Source organism: Peromyscus leucopus, chromosome 8b (genome assembly GCF_004664715.2).
Source record: "Peromyscus leucopus breed LL Stock chromosome 8b, UCI_PerLeu_2.1, whole genome shotgun sequence".
In the NCBI taxonomy this organism is placed as follows: domain Eukaryota; kingdom Metazoa; phylum Chordata; class Mammalia; order Rodentia; family Cricetidae; genus Peromyscus; species Peromyscus leucopus.
Window position 1 is genome coordinate 88,313,275 of NC_051086.1, and position 20,035 is coordinate 88,333,309.

General features: G+C 52.9%; 1 protein-coding gene across 2 annotated transcripts in view; it reads right to left on the reverse strand.

Annotated features, from left to right (window-relative positions):
• Crhr1 (corticotropin releasing hormone receptor 1) overlaps positions 1 to 20,035 on the reverse strand; it is a 48,113-nt gene that overhangs the window by 3,151 nt on the left and 24,927 nt on the right. For both annotated transcript variants that reach the window (XM_028882671.2, XM_037200532.1), the window contains exons 3-8: positions 16,829 to 16,948; positions 12,351 to 12,436; positions 3,800 to 3,906; positions 2,965 to 3,085; positions 2,636 to 2,789; positions 2,356 to 2,416 (exon numbers count right to left, since the gene is read on the reverse strand). In XM_028882671.2, coding sequence (XP_028738504.1) covers positions 2,356 to 2,416; positions 2,636 to 2,789; positions 2,965 to 3,085; positions 3,800 to 3,906; positions 12,351 to 12,436; positions 16,829 to 16,948 — 649 coding nt within the window. The remainder of the gene's footprint in view (positions 1 to 2,355; positions 2,417 to 2,635; positions 2,790 to 2,964; positions 3,086 to 3,799; positions 3,907 to 12,350; positions 12,437 to 16,828; positions 16,949 to 20,035) is intronic.

Consider the following 20,035-nt stretch of genomic DNA (forward strand, 5'->3'; position numbering starts at 1 on the left):
TATCTGTAAAGTGGATGGTACCCTCTGCTGTGGGATGTGGTCCTATCTGCAAAGTGGATGGTACCCTCTGCTGTGGGATGTGATCTTATCTGTAAAGTGGATGGTACCCTCTGCTGTGGGATGTGAAGTTGGAACAAGCTCTGTGGAGGGAGAGCCCATGAAAAAGGCCCCTGAACAGCCATCACCCTCATCCATGCAGTTGTGACTATTCGTAAGGGACCCTCAAGATGGGACCAACTGTTACCATTCCCTCACAGGAAGGGGAAGTAGGGAGGGAGGGTCAGTGGACCCTTGCCTGAGATCCCAGCCATTTCCTCCTGTACTTCTAGGGCCCTTATAGATAATTCTGCCCTAACTGCACATAGCCTCATGTCTTAGGAGGTGCTAGAGTTTACAGAGTTAACTGGAGGTGATACTCCATTTATGTGGCTATAGGAAGTCATTACCCATGCTGTGGGGAAACTTTTTAGTGGCGTGGCTACTTTGAGGTCACCAATGCTCTTAAAAATAACCCTTCACCAATGCCCTGTAAGTGATCCCAGTAAATTCACTGGTTTTCCCAGTTGGACTTCTGTGAATTGCATTTGAGTTTGTCGTTGGAACCCTACAGGGAAGGGGTAGCTGTTTGTATTTTTCAGGGAAAGAACTCTAAAAACATCAAGCCAGAAACAGCCTGGAGCCTGGCCTTAGCCCTGCCATCTCCGGCGCCCACCGAGGGACTCTGGGAGTGGCTGTGGCTAACATGCTCACTGCCCTTCCACCCAAGTGGTTCTAACAGCTAGAAATTTCTGTCGGACTCCATTGGAGAGCAGCCTGTGCAGGAGAGATGTCACGGCCAACATCTATGGAAAGAGGCAGGGCTGCTTTGTAGTCTCCTGAGCTGCCCGTTAGCAAGCTGGGGGAGTAGGTGGGGACGGCAAATCTGAAGTCCTGTGTCCTTATGGATGCAATGGATGCTTCTGCAGACTAGAATGTGAAGTTTGTATATGCGACCCTCTGGCTGGAACAAGTTTGTTTAACACTACTCAGGTCATACACCACTGTTTGTGGGCTCCAACTGAGGCCTCTGCCCATCCTCCCCCTGCTCCCATGTTCGCACGCCCAGAATCCTTCCGCGGCACTGCCTGCATCTGTCCACCAGATGGGGCTTCAGGGCTGCTCAGACCTAACTTTCTTGTTAGCTGGCATCCTTTCTGCTCCAGGGTGGGAAGGCAAGTAATTGGGCTTTCCCTGCCTCTCTCTTCCTTTCTTCTCTCCCCCGCTCCCTCACCCCCATCTCTTGCACTCACATTTTCGCATCCTACAAAGCACAGGCACCCCCATCCAGGAATTCCCAAGAGGATCCCCGGGAACACCCCACCCCCACTTCAGTGAACTGGCTTCCTGAAGCCTGCCGCCTACCCTGCCGCTGCGCAAATGCTCCAGCCTGAGGCAGAAGGAACCACTTTCACAAATGTGGATGACACTCTTCCAGACTTCTGGTGCAGCCCAGTGCGGGGAGAGGAGGGCCTGCCACTGTGAACCCCGAGTCAATCGGTCAGCCAGCTGGGATCTGGACATGCTTACGGGCCACAGGGGCTGGCTTCTGCTTTGCCCGGCTCCTCTCACCTTCTCCGTCATTCTATGAAGTTCTCAATCTTAGCTTCACACTGGAGCCACCTTGTTACCCAGACCACACCTCAGGCCCACAGCAGGGAGCTCTAAGGTACAGAACTTTCTAGGTCTTCCCATATGATTCTTGTGAGGGGCAGCTGGGAATTCCCACACGTGCAAGCTGTGACTTCAGGGTGGACTGGGAATGCACGAGTCTGCTTTACTAACAATCCGAGGCTTCAGAGAGGAGCTGGAAGAGTCTTTGAAAGCATCTGGACCAGTTTCCATTAAATGCACACAATCTTGTTGTAAAACACGCCTTGATGGTAACAAGCATCTGTGTGGCATTTACTGGGTACCAGGCACAATTCTATGTGCTTGAGTGTGCACGGATGCACTTCTTCCTCACTACAGCTTTGGGATAGTAGCTAGAATGAAGATGCCCATTTCACAGATGAGGAAACAGAGGCCTGCTGTGACAGCCCCAAGGTCACATAGCTACTTAGCGATGGCACAGTTCAGACCCTGGGCTGCCTGACTTTTGGTCTTGCTCTCCTTCAAACTCCAGACAGGTAACAGGCTGAGACCCTGGCTGTCTGGCTGCACCTTTGGCAGAGCACTGGAAAGGACCCTTGAATTGAGGCCAGTGCTCAGCTCTGCCTTTGTTGACGCAGAAGCCACTGTCTTTATAGGACAGACAACAGCCAAAGTCCCCTGGGGAGCACACTGAAGAGCTAGGCTCTGATCTCGGAAGTGACTTACTTTTCATTGTCGTAGTACAGCTTCCCGATGGCCCAGGCCACGATGATGGGGAAAGGTACACCTGAGGGAGAGAGGGGTTGTCGTTGAAACTTGGATGGAAGACCCCAGGACAGCCCAGGAACTATAACCGAGCAGGGATTTCTGGGAGTTGAGTTCCGATGCTTCCTTCATGGGGATCCCACTACTCTCACGCCTAAGAAGAGTGCACACACCACCCTCCTGACCCGGACAGCCCATGTCCTTGGTGAGGAGACTCAGGGGCAGGGCTGGCCCAGCTCACCCCAGCCAATGCAGATGAACATCCACTTGCGCAGACGGTCGGTGGAGTACGTGAGGACAATGGCCGTGTGCAGGTAGCAGCCCTCGCCAAACATCCAGAAGAAGTTGGTGACGTGGAAGTAGTTGTAGGCAGTTGTCACCAACCTGCACCATCCCTGCCCAACCAGAGATGACAATGAGCTTGGGGGTGGTCAGGGACAGTGCCCCACCCGCAGGCTCTTTGGGGTCCTTGTTCTGTGGGTACCCAGGCCTGGCCCTTCTACAGGGCAGCTCCACTCTAGCCCCTCTGACCCAGGCTTGGACTTTTCTGTCTCCCTAGCTGGGACGCACCACATTGCTCTGGTGGACCTCGGGGCTCATGGTGAGCTGGACCACAAACCACGTGGCGTTGCGCAGGATGAAAGCCGAGATGAGGTTCCAGTGGATGATGTTTCTCAGGCACCGGATGCTCCTGGGGCAGCGGGAGAGGGCAGGTGGTAACAGCAACAGGAGGGGGGGAGGATGAGGGTGGGTGCCAGCATCCCTCCAGCCCAGACGCAAGACGGAGGGACTAAAGCCTGGAGTGAGTGGGGCTGACTGGTTGGCCTGAGCTCCACAGGGCCTTTCCTATCTGGGGCCACCAAGATATCCACTCCTGGCAGAGCCTGGTGTGGTCAGGGGTTCCCCCTTTGTTCTCCACACTGCAGGATTGAGAGGCAGAGGGGCTCAGCAAAAAGAAGAGATCTCCAACAGTAAGCCCCTCTGGACTTTCAGTTCCTGGTCCCACCCACGCCCAGCTTTTTCCTACCACTTGGGCCATGACACATTAGACCTTGAGGCAGGGATATCACTCTGTGGAACTCTCACCGTCCAGGATCTACCTGCCCGATAACCCCAAAAGGGATGAGGACCAGCTTTAGGAGTTGGTAACATGGGTGAGCCTGGGCTTTGTTCCTTACTCTGCATCCTCCAGCAGCTGCTGGGGGAAAGGACAGATATGACTGCCAGAGTCCTAAGAGACCCAAGATTCCCGCAGATGCTCGCTATTCCCTTGTACTCAAGCGGGAGGCAGTGACCCCCTTTGTCAGCACCCGCATGCTGGAGCTACGCCTGTATCTTCTCTGCCTCAGCCGCGCATGCTCAGGGGCCCAGGGGCTAACAGGAAGCAGTGCCTGGGCCTTCTCACCTGAGACGCAGAAAGAGGACAAAGGCCACCAGGAGGGCCACCAGGGAGATGCAGTGGCCCAGGTAGTTGATGATGACGGCAATGTGGTAGTGCACTTTGCTCTTCTTCTGAGGCAGGAGAGAGAGTCAGAGTTGAGGCTCCGCACACCCACACCTCTGCACCCCATTGAACAAAACAGCTCCGTGAGGACAGCACCGGGGAGGGGTGTAGGGGGAAGAGTGGGAAATAGTCACAGGGTTTGCCCTGCTCCAGAGTGACCCCGTGAGCCATGTGCCGCCTCGGAGTAGCACCATCCACTTGGGTCAGTCTGTCTGCCATGCCGTGCAGTTAGATAGACAGGAATGAAAGCTGCACCCATGCCACACAGGGCTCCTGAGCCACCTTAACAAACACTGTACCCACCCACCCACAGACGCCTGTGCTCGCAGATGCTCGTGCCTCATTCTGTCCTGACACCACAGCTGTGGTGGGTCCAGAGACTCCGAGATTCCATCCCTCATTCACTTCTGAACTGAATCCCCATCTTCCTGGTCACACCTGAGTCTGGCTGCACCAGGACCTGGGTTTGGATCCCTGGCACCCACATGAAAGCCAAGTGTGACTGTGGGGATCTGGAATCTCAACAGGTATCAGAGAAGCTGGATCCCTGGGGTCCTGGCCTGCTATTCCAGTGACACTGTCAGCTTCAGGTTTAGTGAAGAGACCCCGGTCTCAAAAAAAAAAAAAAAAATAAAAGGTAGAAAACACCCTACATCTGCCTCTGACCTCCATAGGTACTCCATAGGTACTCATGGATGTGTTTCCCCCATGTGTCTATATATGAACACATGCATGTACCGTACATATACCCCTGAAAGAAAGAACATACATTCTTCATTCCCAGAGCCTTTCCCTACTCCTTGCCTGGCCCAGGGGCTGCCCCAAGTGAACAATCTCTCTTCATTCTCTCCCTTCTTAGATTTCCTCCCCTCTTTATGGATAGCAGAAATTGAACCCAGGGCCTTGAGCAGGCTAGGCAAATGCTCTGCCTACTGTGAACTACATCCTCAGCCATTCATAATTTTTAAAAAACATTTTAATTACATTTATTTATTTATTTATTTATTTATTTATTTATTTATTTGAGACAGGGTTTCTCTGTGTAGCTTTGGAGTCTTCCTTGGAACTCACTCAGTAGTGTAGGCTGACCTCGAACTCATGGAGATGTGCCTGCCTCTGCCTCCCAAGTGCTGGGACTAAAGGTGTGCACCACCACTGTCCAGCTCAATTACATTTATTTATTCAATGTGTGTGTGTGTGTGTGTGTGTGTGTGTGTGTGTGTGTGTGTGTGTGTGTGTTGTGTGTGTGTGTGTGTGTGTAGGAGCATGAGGATGGCCATTTGTGTCATGGCTGGTGTGTGGAAGTTAGGGACAACTTGCACAAGCCAGGCCTCTCCTTTCACCAGGCGATCCTGGAGATTAGACTCGGTTTGTCACACTCAGTGGCACCTTTACCCACTGAGCCATCTCTCTGGCCCCTGGCTTTCTTAATTATTCAATTATGAGTATACAACCGAAGCTACTGACACATGTGTGAAAGCCTTCACACCCAGAGTTTTCCTCACCCTAAAGCTTCAAAGTGACTGTGGAAAAAGCTGCAAATGCATCCGTAGCCTCCTTCGTGGGAAAAGAAACCCAGAGGTATGAAGGCTTGTTCAGGATTACCAACTGCAGCTTAAAAACCATCTCTATCTACACGCTACACGCACAGCTTGGCAAGACACTGATGTTACAAATCAAGTCCTTACTTCATAGCGGCCCAGCTCTCTGCAGATTCCCAAGGCAAAACTCCCAGGCACCCTTTCCTAGGCTCCAGGAAGGCGGGACATCACATGAGCAGCTCACGCCTCGGGAGCCCTAGGACTCCAGGATCATGAGTGGAGATGGCAGGAAGCAAGGGGAGGGGTCCATTCTGCCCTTCAAATGCCAAGGGTCTCTAAGGGCCTTTGGCAGATGCCAGGATCCGACCAGAGGCTCCAGACAGGCATGCACATGGCAAAGCCTATCTGGAATCAGCACTTGATTCTCTTTTATTAAATTTTCCACACATCCATGCTGAGAAGCCCCTGGGTAATAACAACATCTGTGGTGCTGAGTTGCTGCCATGCGCCAGCATTCTCTCTGGACCAGGAGGGAGAGGGAAGAAGGGCTTGCTGCCTCTTCTGTCAGAGCCCGCCCCTGGCTGCTCCACTTGCTCATCGGGGTTCAGCTGGGTAGTTTTGAGAGAAGTCATTACTAAGCACCTACTGTATGCTGGGTCCCAGACCATAATCCTCAGTGATGTCACTGAGACTGGCCCCTGCCCTCTCGTTTTCTGGTTGGAAAGGCTACACAATTGATCCAAGCAATCAGACCCTGGGCCAGCCTGGCTCGTAGGGTCCTCTTCTCCTTCTACTCTTAGGGTTATGAGGAGAACAAGCAGGGATTAGGGAAAAGGCACTCTCTGGGGGGTTCTCATCTCTGCTGGGTCCAAGATCTTGGTGGAGGGGCTTCAGCAGAGAGAGTGCAGCTCAAGAGGGTTTTTCTTCATGAAGGTCTGGAATGGAAAAACAAAGCCCAATGCCTCAGGGGCCAGAGATCCAGCTGGGTCAAGCTCTGGGTTCCACCTGCCTCACACCTCAAGGGCCTGATGCAATCCAAGGACCAGAACACCAAGACAGCTTCAGGGATGGCAATGTCATGGAGAGAGTGCCAGAGACACCCGAGACATGGCAGCTGCTCTGATATGAAAATGAAAGGTTAAGTGCTGGAAACATGGTGCCCAGTACAGAGCTGCTGGAGGCGGGGCCTCCCAGCAGAGTGGGTACCTCGCTGCAGGATCTGGTTCCTTCTAAGAGGATGTGAGGCCCATCTGCTTTCTCTTTCTTTGCCCTCTGTCATGAGACGACACAGGAGGAAGGCCTTTGCAAGATGCTAGCCCTCAACCTTGGATGTCTCAGCTTGCAGAACCAAAAGCCAATCCATTTCTAGTCATTATAAATGACCCACAAGCTAGGGGTGCAGCCCAGCTGGTAGACTGCTTGCCTAGCATACATGAAGCCTTGGGTTCGAGTCTTGGCAATCCATAACACCAGGAATGGTGGCCTATGCCTGTAAGCCCAGAACTCAGGGCTTGGGCTTATAGGAACGGGAGTTCAAGTTTAAAAAGTTTGTTTAGATTTGTTTATCTTTATGTCTGAGAGTGTTTTGTTTGCATGTATACATGTGCACCAAGGATGTGCCTGGTGCCTGCAGAGATCAGAAGAGGGCATTGGATCTCCTGGAACTGAAGTTACAGACGGCTGTGAGTCACCGTGTGAATGACTGGGGTGGAACCTGGTGGTGGGTGCAAAGAGCAAGTGCTTTTGACGGCCGAGCCACCTCTCCAGCCCCTCATTTGGATACAAGTCTGAGTTCAGCTTGGACCACATGTGACCTTGTCTCAAAAATTAAAAGACTCAATCTTGAGTATTCTGTTCCAATGACAAAACCAGATCAAGACAGTTGCCAGTACTTTGAGAGATGAAGGCATCCAGTGGCACCCAGGCCGAACAGTGACACTGAGAAAGTTCCATTAACAACCAGAGCTCCAGCCAGCACTGTCCAGAAAGACACCTAGCAACACCCCGAGAGGGAGCCAGCATCACCCCAAGGAAAAGCTAGTAACACCCCACGAGGTTGTCAAGGACACCTGGAGAGACCAGTCAGTAAATGTCTCAAGAGACAGCCAATGATCTCCCCCGACTCCCTGCAAAAGATGTCAGTGACATCCTGAGTCCTGGGGACAAACCATCAAGAACTGCAGACTAAAGCTGGGCAGTGGTGGTGCACACCTTTAATCCCAGCACTCAGGAGGCAGAGCCAGGCGGATCTCTGTGAGTTCAAGGCCAGCCTGGTCCACAGGCACCAAAACTACACAGAGAAACCCTGTCTCGAAAAAACTAAACACACACACACACACACACACACACACACACACACACACACACACACACACACAAGAACTGCAGAAGTCACTGTATTCCCAAAGCACAAACTGGACAGAACCAACCCCAGGAAGCTTGAGCAGTACTCTTTCCTTGTCCTGTCTGGAGACCTGAGATCCACTGGCTCCCTGAGGAGGGTGGCACAGTGGGGTGTTGGAGAGGGACCTCTGTGCTGTGCCCTCAAGACCAGACTCTAACAAGCAGTTTCTGCTGAGCTGATTCTGACCAGGCTGGAAGAAATCCTCTTGCCCCAGAGGCCAGCACCATCAGAACTGTTCGGATGCCCTGCCAGGATGAAAGCAATGAGCTCTCCACAGCTCCTTCCGGGTGGCTTGCCTCTCTCACTCCCCATCCCTGCTCATCATACTCGGGGCATTTCCTGTCCATCTGGCTTCCTGAGCTGCCTCTCTTACTCCTCTGTGGGTGGCCCATACCTCTAGTTCTTAAAGTGTGGCCCTTAAACCAGCAGCAACAGCAGTCAGGAGTTTGCAGACATCTGCAAAGAAAGGCAGAGTCGAGCCCCACCCCAGATGCACAGAATTAGTTAGAACCTTCCCTTTAGCAAGAAGCCCAGGAAGTTGCTGAGCATCTGAACATCTTAGCAGCCCATTCCAATCACTGCCCCACCTCCAGCCCTGACCCCTGACTCAAGCTCTCAGAATCCCTTTCATGTCCCCACTGGAACTTCCCAGGAAGAGCTTGAAGCCTTGTGCTCAGTGGGGTGTGGGGGAAGAGATAGTATTTGTTTCAGGGGAACAGATAATAATTGAGGACAGTGTAAAAGGGCACTTTGTGGGTGAAGTTACAGGAAGCAGAAGTTAGTGTAGGCAGGGTGGTGGTGGTGGGGGGGGGGCTCTGTGCCATCCCTGGCTTAGATGAACCAAGTTTCCCAGCTGAGGATCTGTCTTCAGGAGGTGCCCACTGTGGACAGATCTCTATACCCGACGTCTCCATGCCCTCACAAGTTTCATTTCTCAGGCAGCTTTCTGAGGACCCTGTGTTGATTTGAATGAGAATGACTCCTAAGGGCTCTTATGTTTGAATATTTGGTCCCCAGTTGGTGGAACTGTTTGGGAAGGATTAGGAGGTGTGGCCTTTATTAGAGAAGGTGTGTCACTGGGGGCAGGCTTTAAGGTTTCAAACGCCCACACCATTCTTAGCTCTCTGTCTGCTTCATGGCTGTGCTCAACAGGCTCTCCGTTATTGCTCCTGTGCCATGGCTGCCTCCCTGCTGTCAATCTCCCAGCTGTGACGGTCATGGACTCTAACCCTCTGGAACTGTGAGCCCCAAGTGAAAGGCTTTCTTTTGTAAGTTGCCTTGGTGCTGGTGCCACCGAAAAGAAACTAAGGACAGAGCCTTTATTTGCACCCCATCCTCCCCTCCATGCTTGTGCTTGATCTGGGCTAATCCCAGGCTCGGACCTGAGCAAGCCGCTGCTCATTCAGCTAGATGCTTGCCTCTTTGTAAATCTGAGAGGACAGAGAAGCTTGGAGCTAGGGGCTGGCAGCAGAGATGGTATGCTCCCTAAAGGAACTGGTCACTTAGAGCGGCCATGCAGCCAGGCCAGCAGGGGCGGCCAGGAAAGAGCAGCAGAGCCAGACAGAGCTGGACCAGGTAGGGCTGAGTCTCTGCACGGTATGTGTGGGTCTCAGTCCCACCAAGTCAGGACCCATGCGACCTGGAGCTTCCCCATCCATGTCACCTGCTCTCGATTACCCTGCCACCTATCCTGACTTCCTGGGGGAAGACTGAGGCATGGTGGGAGGATAAATCTCCTTTCTTCGCCAAGGTTCAAGCTGATACCCTCTCCCTCCTGCCTGGAGCCAAGAGCTGAGTTATTCTTAGCCTGGCTAGGCGATTTCAACAAAGTTCCCTGCTCAAGGTCACAGAACCTGGGAGTACCTTCAGCCGACTCTAGACCCCAAACTGGCTACCCCCAAGCCAATCCTGCTCAATCACACTGCCAAAGAGGGGTGCTCCTAGTCTCCTTACCTAACCTTGCTGGTAGAAGGAAGGGAGACTCCCATCCTGACAGGTGACCTAGAAGGGAGGCTTCTGTGAGCCCCCACATCAGCCAATCAGAAGAAAGGAGATTAAGTTAGGGCAAGAGAGGCGGGTCGGGCGGGAACTCGAACTGTGGAGACTCCAGCTTTGCCCAAATCCAAGGGCCAGATGCCTGTTGTTGCAGGTGGTAGTGGGGATGTCAGTCTCCTCGCGGGACCGCTGGAGAGGCATCAGACGCCTCCATTAACCTTGCAGCTAGGTAGCCGCAGTAGGAGGGCCGGAAGACTTCTGCTTTGCCAACATGCTCCCATGTGCACCACCCCTCTCTGGGTGGGAACTGTGCCTTTGAGAGGCTGCCTGGCCTGCCTTTCAGAGCGTAAGCCCCATCTCCTTCTCTCTGCCTCCTCTGCTGTAGGCTGGAGGAGGAGTCTCCTGCCCCACCATTTTTTGGCACACCTGCTTCCTAGTTGGGCTCTGACCCTCGCCCAGCCTAGGCTTGCTCAAGTTGGGGTCAGGGTCAGGCAACCAAGCTGGCGAGGCCTCGTTGGATGCCGGATAACCTTCATGCTGCATCCCGAGGAGCTTTCCCACCAATAGACAGCAGCATGACATCCTTTCAGCTGAAACTGACCTGGCTTCTAGAAGAAGACATCAATGGCTTGGTGGCTTAAAGCCAAGTAGTCTGGGGTGGGTCAAGCCACTGTGCCCATCCACCTTGCTTCTTTACTGGTTCTGAACTACGACTCCAGGGCACGTTCACGCTCTGGCTATGCGACACTGTATGTTACTTCCCACTTTCCAGGCTTCGGTTTCTCACTTTCGCTCCATGTGCAGTCTCCCTGGGTCGTCTGTTAAAAATGCCAGTTCCTGGGATTGGGGATACAGTTCTGTGGGGAAAGTGGTTACTATGCGACCATGAGGACTGGAGTTTAAATCTCCACATGAGAGCTGAGGACGGGGAGGAAGCGGTGGCTCAGTGGTTAAGAGCACTGTGCTGCTCTTCCAGAGGACCTGGTTCCAGGGTTTCTGATGCCCTCTTGCCTTTTCAGGCACCAGGCACACATATGGTACACAGGCACACATAGGGTACACAGGCACACATAGGGTACACAGGCACACATATGGTACACAGGCACACATGTAGGCAAAACACTCATAAAAAATAAGAAGAATAATTTTGAAAGCTGAGTGGCTGTGGTGGCCCACCTGTAGCCTCGACGCTTGGTGGGCAAGACAGGATCTCTGAGGCAAGCTGCCTAGGTAGACCAGCTAAGTTGCTGAGCTTTGGGTTCAGTGAGAGACTCTGCCTCAGTAAATAAAGTGGAGAGTGATCTGGGAAGATACCCTCTGCTGTCCACACAGATACATACATGTGCACATGTACCCACACACATATGATCAGGAATATGCACATACATGCATACATATCACATACACATGTAAAAATGCCCATCCCCAGGTTGTCCCTGGGAAGTTTGACCTTATAGGTTCTGGTGACTGTGTGTGAACAATTGCTCTGGAGATTAAGCAGGTCTGGAAATCTCAGGTTGAGGTGGAGGGTCTGCAAGTTCCTTTCTAACTCAGACCTTCCAGATGATGGGATTCCCAGGATCCCCTGGACCAGTCTGCCTTCCTCACTCCTAAGGCACAGGGACCCAGCAACCTGACCCCGCCCTCCTCAGGAGGGGAAGGGGGACTGTATGTAGAGGCACAGAGGAACCCACACATTCACACACCTGCCAAGCTTAAAAACCAAGACTGAGAATAAAGACTGGCCCACTAAGTTACGGCACATCTGGAGAGTGGATATTATAGAATATGTGTCCAAATGTAAAGAGAATGAGGATGTCCGCTCTAAACTGACATGAACAACCTCTGGGAACGATGGCTACATGAAGAAGCAAGCACCAAGTAGTCTGTTTAACAGGTGACGTGTTGGGCTAAAAACATTATGCACAGACACACTGACTCATACAGGCAGAACACATGAGAAACTGGCTAGGGACAGCAGTGGGAGGGGGCACTTCTTGCTGTGTTCCCATCTGTACCTTTTACATTTTGCATTCCATGTAAGCAACAGCTGCTCAAAACCATTGAAGTTTTGCAAAGTGTCTCTGGAGCTTTTTCAAACTGCACCATCGCCCCCCTTCCAGCCTTGGTTCTGACACAGGTCCCAGGGCTGGGCCCTGATGTCACTGTTTGGTGTCAGTGTGGATCCAGCTACTGTCTGGCTTGATGGCACCCCAGCCCTGTCCCACACCCAGTGAAAGCAGCTAAAGATCAGAGAGAGAGGAAGGGGGGAGGGAGGGAGGGATGGACGGAGGGAGGGAGAGATAGGGGAGGGAAGGGAGGAAGGAAGGAAGAGGGACCAGGACTGAATTCACTATACTTGGCACGTCCAGCAGCTCCCCACCAGCTTCCCTAGGGCAGATCCTCAATACCAGCTTCTGAAAAGTTCCCAGGCCACAACTGGCCATGTGGCAGGCACCCAGCTTGTGCAGGTGGCCCTGGCCTGCCCCTCAGTATGGTGGCCTATCCTCACCTCTTCGTTGAGAATCTCCTGGCACTCAGAGTAATTCACACGGACTGCCCAGCTGCCGTTGGCCAGGCACTCTCGGTAGCCATTGTCTGGGAAAAGAAGAAAATCATGACAGAAGAGACATCTGTCTGTCCACACATCTGAGCTAGCACAGGGCCTCCTGGCTGGGACCCCTGGAATAAAACTGGGGGAGAGGCTTCCTGATTGCTCCATGTCCTACCTCTTTCCACCTCCTGTACCACAAAGAGTCACATCTGTGCCCTACAAGCTGCCCACAGGGCGTTGGCTCTGTTACCCCAAACTGGCATTATCATGGACTTCCCCCTCCCCAGGGGCTGCGTCCCCACAAATCCTCTCCAGTGGTGCACTTCCTAGTTGCTCTTCTTCTAATAGCTCTCTAACTGCTCTCACCTGCCCATGACCTCGAAGTACACGCCCCTGGGGCGTGGCCTCTTGGCTACCCTTAAGACCTGAGATGCACTTAGCAGTCCTCTTTGCTCCCTTGTGGGACTTGGATGCGGGACTGACTCAGAGGGCCGGAACTGCGTGAGACTGTGCCCCAGCATTCCAGAACCTGTGACAATTTTGTTCTGTACAGTGAGTTTTTCTCCCCTAATAAATTCCTTTGCCCTTTAAGCAGACTCCGTGGATTTCTCGCGTTACACATGGGTCAGACTTACAGAAGGTCCCAATGGTACCATTTCTCTATGGCATGCCGTATTGTCAGAGGCTCCACAGGGGAGGCCTTTGGGTAGGGAAGGGCAGATGGCAGGGGTATGCTGGGGACGACACCAAGTGGTTCTCATGTGGCAGGCAGCTCACTACTAGGCCTGTGACTGCTGCTCTTGGCCTGGCCTGCGACACTGGAAAAGAAGACAGGATGTGGCTAAAAAGGTGGGGGAGCCTGTGACTGTCAGACCAAGAGGTGGGGAGCCTGTGACTGTCAGGCCAAGAGGTGGGGGAGCCTGTGACTGTCAGACCAAGAGGTGGGGAGCCTGTGACTGTCAGGCCAAGAGGTGGGGGAGCCTGTGTCATTGTCACCCCCAAAAAGTGGGGGATCCTGTGACTGTCAGACTGGACCGTAGCTAGAACTTCACCTCCTAAGGAGGTTGGGAGGGTGGCTCAGGGCTGCTCTACTTAGTTTTAGGGCCATGGGAGGCAGGGTTGCCCCCAAAGCCCCTTTCATTCACTTCCTGCATAGCCCCTTAGGTAGCAGAGCTGGGAAATCCACCAGGGAGGGGGACCAAGTGGTTTGCACTCTCCTCATCTCCTGTGACGTCTCCCTGCCTCATCTGCGTCCTCTCCGGAATCAGTACTGTCAACCACGCATGCTTCCTTGTGTTTCTGGCTCTCACTCTAAGCATCACTGGTCATAACAAAAACCGAGCCCGCCCGAATCATCTCCACTGGAGTCACTCTTACGAGTGTCCACTCTGTGGCTCCAACTGACTCACAGGCTGGAAGAGGGCTGGGGACGCTGCCAGAGCCCCAGTCCCTGGGGTCGGAGCCCTTACAGGGGCCAAAGGCATAGCGCAGCTGTGGCTGAGCGGTTAGAGCCTCTCGGCCCCTCCATTAATTTCCAAAGGTGGAGATGCTCCAGTTGATCCCTAAGGACCATCAGCCTGGGAGCCGCCTCTGTTGGCAGCATCAGGACCAGAGGTAGATGAAGAATGAGGGGCCAGGGGAATTGATGCTGCCTCAACAGAGGCAGCTGGTTTGACCTTCCAAGCTGAAAGGCTGTGGCCTCCTCTCAAACCTGAGAAGCTGCTCTGGCGGCAGCTAGCTGATGGGGGAAATTATCTTTATGGATTTTCCTAGCTCGGTTTGGCCTCGCTGTGAGCAGATCTGTGTCCTAGGCAAAGCTATGATCTGGGCAGAGTTGGCAATGAGGCCACAGGCTCTCCACTGGTGTTAAATAAGAGCTGATCCCCAAGGGGCTCACGATGAGGATGTTCTGGGATATCTGTGGGGACAGGAGGCAAGGACAAGGGGATTGATACAGCATCAACCAGAAGCTGCTTGTAATATCAGCAGAGAAAGGGGCTTAGGGCAGAGATGGATAGGGAGAGCACAAAGCAGAGAGAGGCAGCCCAAAGCAGGGTTCAGAACAGGGCCGCTGGAGTTACAGAGTCTGGGTTCAAAAGCTGGCACCACCCTTATACAAGCTGTGTGACCTTGGGTGAGTCACTTGATCGCTCTGCTTCCCTGTCTTGAGACAGAGCCATCCTGAAGACACTCTGGCCTCTTTGGGTTAGTATTTTTAGTTAGCAGTTGGAAGCATACCGGGCATATGGTGTCAGTCTTATGTTTATTATTGTTGTCTCTGGGTTGTATTTATATAACCTTACATAATAGAACATATTACTTGTCTCTATCCAAGGAGGTGCAGGTGGAGATTTTATGAGAGTCTTCTTTGTTCAACGGCTTCCCTCACCCACCCCCATCAAGCGTAGGGTGCCTGGATTCTGTCCCCAGGCTGGACCATCGGAAGCAGCAGGCTTTGACCCAGAGGGACGAACTGACCTGAAGCCTTGCACAGGGGCTTGTTGCCAGGGAGGAGCCAACCTCCTGTCTAATTGCTGAGCTGAGCAGTCCTCCTAAAGGATCATGGGAAAATGGGTATTTTTGGAAATGTTTCCCATCTCTTTGAAGACCTGATGCCGCAGGAGGGAGCAGCTTGGAAGTCCTAGCAACACCTCATCAGTAAATGAGTTAATTAGAAGCTAATGATTAGGAGCAGCTCTGCCCCCTCCTGATGCTACCGTGTGCACACTCCCATAGTCTGGCGCCAGGGGCACCTGCATGGGGAGGCTGGCAGCCCATGCCAGGAAACCAACATCTCAACTTTCTTTTTGGAACTACTGGGTGAGCAAGGGAATATCTTTGACCCAGGGCATATCTTACTCCACGCCCCCATCCATTCTGCAGGTAAAGAAACAAAGGCCAGAGAGGGCCCGAAGCCAAGGGCTCTTGAACTATGGACTGTCCATGGATCTAGAGTGTAGGGGACCCATGTAAACTATAGCACTAATGCCCAACAGCACTTACTGGGATGTGCCTAGCAAACTTTGGTAATCCCAAATGAGGGTACCCATGGAGAATGGCTGAGGCTGGCTGCCAACGTGGGCAAGGTTATAACCACAGACTGCCTAGGAGCCTCCACTCAGGAATACAGGCAATGGTAGCCTTACGAGTCGGGTGACGGGGTGAGATTGGGCACTAGGCCTGAGACTGGAGTGCCTGAGACTGGGCAGCAGGCTGGTAGGGAGGATGCGTGTTTTGGAGGTAACCAGACAGGCTCTGGTGCTGCAGTGAAGGGAGAGACCTCCTGGGGAGCTTGGGCGTGCCAGCCCATGCTGCCACTGTCCTGGGACAAGGCGTGGGGTGTATGCAGAGCAGTGTGCATGCCCTAGACTCTCGGTTTGGACTCCACCTTCAGGTTCTGTGACTCTGATTAGGTTATCAACCAATCTATGCCTCAGTTTCCTCTACAAAACGTGCCCTACTAAAGTCGGAAGCTAGCCGACTGCACATCACAGTCTTCTCTTTTCTCTACTTACTGGATCTCTCCTCCTAGAGCCCTTGACCATTCTGTTCTTCTTCCCTTTCTCTCTTGACCTTCCCAGTCATCCTAGGAAACCCTTCTGGCTGTATTCCTAATCCTAACCCCTTCATCCACCTAGTAAAGGAGGGAGGGGCAGGGGGAGAGCTCTGGGATTTTGGAGCGGGAAGAGGTCTTCAGCCTGGTATCCAGTCACTTGCAGCACATGTTTGGAGCTTGGGGATCACCCACCACACCTTCAGGACTGACCCAGGGGCTTCTAACCCCAGGGACCTGGAACCCAACCTCCTCTGTGGGGGGCCCCTGGCCTCCATCTGTTTTTCTCTTGATAGCAGGGACCTGAGTCATTGGTAGGAGGAAGCAAATTAATTCTGAGGGTGGCAGATGCTATGGCAAGGAGCTGCAAAGCCCAGCGTGAAGGCTGGGCCTCTGGGGAGCAAGGTGTTTACATGGGGATCCAGTATCTGTTTGGTCTGCGGGTCAGTCCTTCCCCACCCCCATCACACCTGTGGGCCCGGGAGACTGGAATACAAGTTCTCCATCATGGATTCGGCATATTCTAGGTGCCCTGTCTTCACAGAACTTCATAGCCCTAGGGTCCTGATTAGCAAAGTCGGGGCTCTTAGGACCATCAAGACCTCTCAGGAGTGGCTGCGGCTCAATGGGACTAACCGGAAGCTTGTCCACTACCGAAGAAGGCATCAGGCAGACCGGCACCTTCCAGCTTCACCCCCCTACCAGCTGGTGACTCGGGCAAGTTCCCCAGCTTCTCTGAGTCCTGGTGCCTCAGTTATACACTATCTCTGCAGGAATCAGCAGGAGCAAGCCGAGAGCAGTGCTGGTCCTGGGGTGCCTTCCTCCCATCCCCAAACTGCCGCCATCCAGCCCCCGGCAGCCCACCCTCTTCTTCCGTCCTTACTTGTCGTGTTGTAGCGGACACCGTAGAAAAAAGCAGGGCAGGGCCGGACCACCAGCTGCCCCGCAGGGCTCCTGGGCCAGCAGGTGCCAATGAGGTCCACGGAGGCATTGCACTGCGGGCCTAGGGACAGAGACAACTGGTGAGGAAAAGTGAGGTCCAGCCAAGGCCCCAGGCAGACAGGAGTCCCTCCAGAGTCCCGCCACCCTCAGCCCCGCTACAGACAGGAAAAGCAATGCCCCAGTGCAGAAATGAGCTCAGCCTACACGAGAATGTGGATTTGCGGCTACGGCCCTAGGGGGACTGTGGGTTCCAGAGCATAACAAAGAGCTAAGGGGCTGGCTGGCTCCCTTGGTGAGGATGCCTTCCCCACAGAGTGCTCACACACTCACCCAGCACCGGGAGGTTAAACGCACTGTCAGGAGTCCAGGGAAGGAAGTGCCTAGCACCTTCGGCCAAAGTGCCTCTTTCCTTCCTTAAACAGTTCCCAGGCAGACTTCTGCAGGGACCAGAGGCGGGGAAGGACCTAAGCCCTGGCTGCAGCTAGCACCAGCTGATATCAAGGCCCCATTAGAGCGGCGCAGTTCAGCCTGGAGGAGTCTCCAGCTGGGAACCCCATCCCCCAATGTTCCCCGTTATGAAGACCCTAATCGGAGCACTAACTCTGCCCACAGCTCGTCAAAGGATTTGGAGACCCTCGCGATGGTGGGCGATGCAGAATGGCAAACGTCCCTAGGGTTTTCCTTTAGATAACCTAAAATCTACTCTGGTTATCTAAACACCCACCCCCTGCCCATGTGGGAGCTAACTCCTTGCTTTACAGACAAGGGACACTGAAGGCCGGAGAATGCACAGGGGTCAAATCTCAAGAGGCTACCAAGGGGCAGAGTGGATTTGAAACCCTGGGCTTCTGAGGCCAGCCCAGGTGCTTTCACCGCCCCCACAGAGGCCCCCGGCTCGCAGCTGCCTTTCACAGCATCTGGCTGGATCCCCTCTCTGTGCCACGTTCCTGGTGCCTGTCCCCGACACTCCCCAGAAGCTGCTGAAGTGATCTGGGGGAATACAGCGACCTTTATACTAAAAGCCCAGAACATCCTGGAGGATGAAAGTCTGTGAAAGATTTCAAGACTGGAGCAGAGAGGTGGGGTGAATGGGGTAGGCGACAAGAAAGGCACCGGCTTCTCTCAGAGCAGCGCGGGGTCCTATGGGTGGGGCGGATCGGAGAGGGCGGGGCCAAGGGTATGGGGGCGGGCAACCAGCAGCAGCGGCCACGCTCTACTGATTCACTTAGCGGCTGAACTAGCACTAGGGTTTCAGTTTTCAGTCCACCTCTGAGAGATCTAGGGTGGGGGTGGTGCCGAACAGATGAAGGGAAGAAGCACGGGGATGCAAGGATGGAGGGCCTGGAGCAAGCCGCACATCAGAGCCTCAGATGGTGCTGCCCAGAGCACCTTCCAGCCAGAGATCACCTTCCCTGGGGCCCTCCGCTGTCCAGTAACGTGCTTACAGCCTGACTAACGTTTGCAGCTAGCTCATCCTGAGGACCCCACGCCTGGGAAAGAGAGCAGGGTCCCTGGGCATCTGGCAGACAGACAAGACCAATAAGATGCAGTGGTGGTGCACGCCTTTAATCCCAGCATGTGTGTGGGAGGCAGAGGCAGGAGGATCTCTGAGTTCGAGGCCAGCCTGGTCTACAAAGCGAGTTCCAGGACAGCCAGAGCTGTTACACAGAGAAACCCTGGAGAGGGGATCAGCATGAATATTACCAGTCACCGTGAAGGGTGCTTTGCCATCCACCCAACTACTCTGAGTAGAGGAGAAAACAAAGCTGGCAAAAAAAAGCAGGCCAAGTTTGGAGTATGTGAGGGTGACCGGGACAAAGAGATAAGAAGGATAAAGCCAGGAAGGGCAGAGGAAATGCCTTGAGAAACAGGTGCAGAGACTGATTTCAGAGCACAGGAATCTTCATGTCCCAGCCAGATGCACCCAAGGATCTCAAAGTCTGGGTTGCTGAAGGTCAAATTATTTTGCTATGGTATATATGGAGGTCAGAGGACAACTTGGGAGAATCGATTTTTTTCCTTCCACCATGTGGACCTGGTGGATGGAACTCAGGTCCCCAGGTTTGGTGCCACGGCCATCTCAGCCAACCCGAAGCTTGGCATTTTAGATCAACATCCCCTACAGGCACTACCACCCCAAACAGCCTCCTCTCCTCCCCTCTTGGGTGGGGGTGGTATTGCCCCACTTTGTTATCAAGAGTTTTGGGATAAGGAGCAGTTTGGATCAGGCCAAGGCAGTCTGCTAGCCAAGCAGACTCAGCAGCCCGCAGCAGCGAAGGTGAGCTGCGGTCAGAGAGCTAACTCTCCTATGGCCAGCTGGCCACCTATGAACCGCTTCCTAGTGAGTTACCGTATGGACAGGGAATTTATTATTTTTTTGTATATCTTTTTTTTCCGAATTGTATTTTATTTATTTATTCTTCTCTCATACAATACATCCCAACCGTAGCCTCCTCTTCCCTCCCCACCTCCCCTCTGTATTATATCTTAACATACAGCTTGGAGCAATCAAAAGATTCCTCCAAAGGATACACCCGATTTGAAGATAGAAATTTACCTTTAAAACCATGCTAATTATATTTCATTTCTTTATTATGCTTTTGTAAGAAAAATCCTGATGTCACTAATAAGCACAATGGAAAATGTTCATAGAGAAGAACAAAAAAAAAAAAAGTTTGCTCACTAGAACTCAGTTCTGCCTGTTGCTTCTCTTAAAGTGTTAAAGCTTTTAGGAATAACCATTTGGTGGTGGATAACCAGTTCCTGAACTCCTCCCTGGGGAAGACTCTCTCTCCAGCCCTCAGCATTCCTTAGTTGCCTATAGCGCTTTGTGTAGGATTGAGGCCCCTGGGCTTTCCTCCATCCACTTTAGCATGTCGATTGTTACTATCCTTGTTCAGCTCATGTTCAGTTATGCAGTTGTGTTGGTGAGACTTTATGGGGATAGTATACACATATGCATATACATATAGATGTAACTGTGCAAACACATATGTATGAATGTGTAGCATGAATCAAAAACCTGGAGTCAGATATCAGGGTAAATGCTGAAAAATCAGAGAAGCAGAGCAGCCAGACACTAATTCTTACCTCTATGAAATCCTCAGCCAAAAGGGACCTGAGCTCCTATCTCTCTACACCCAGCCAT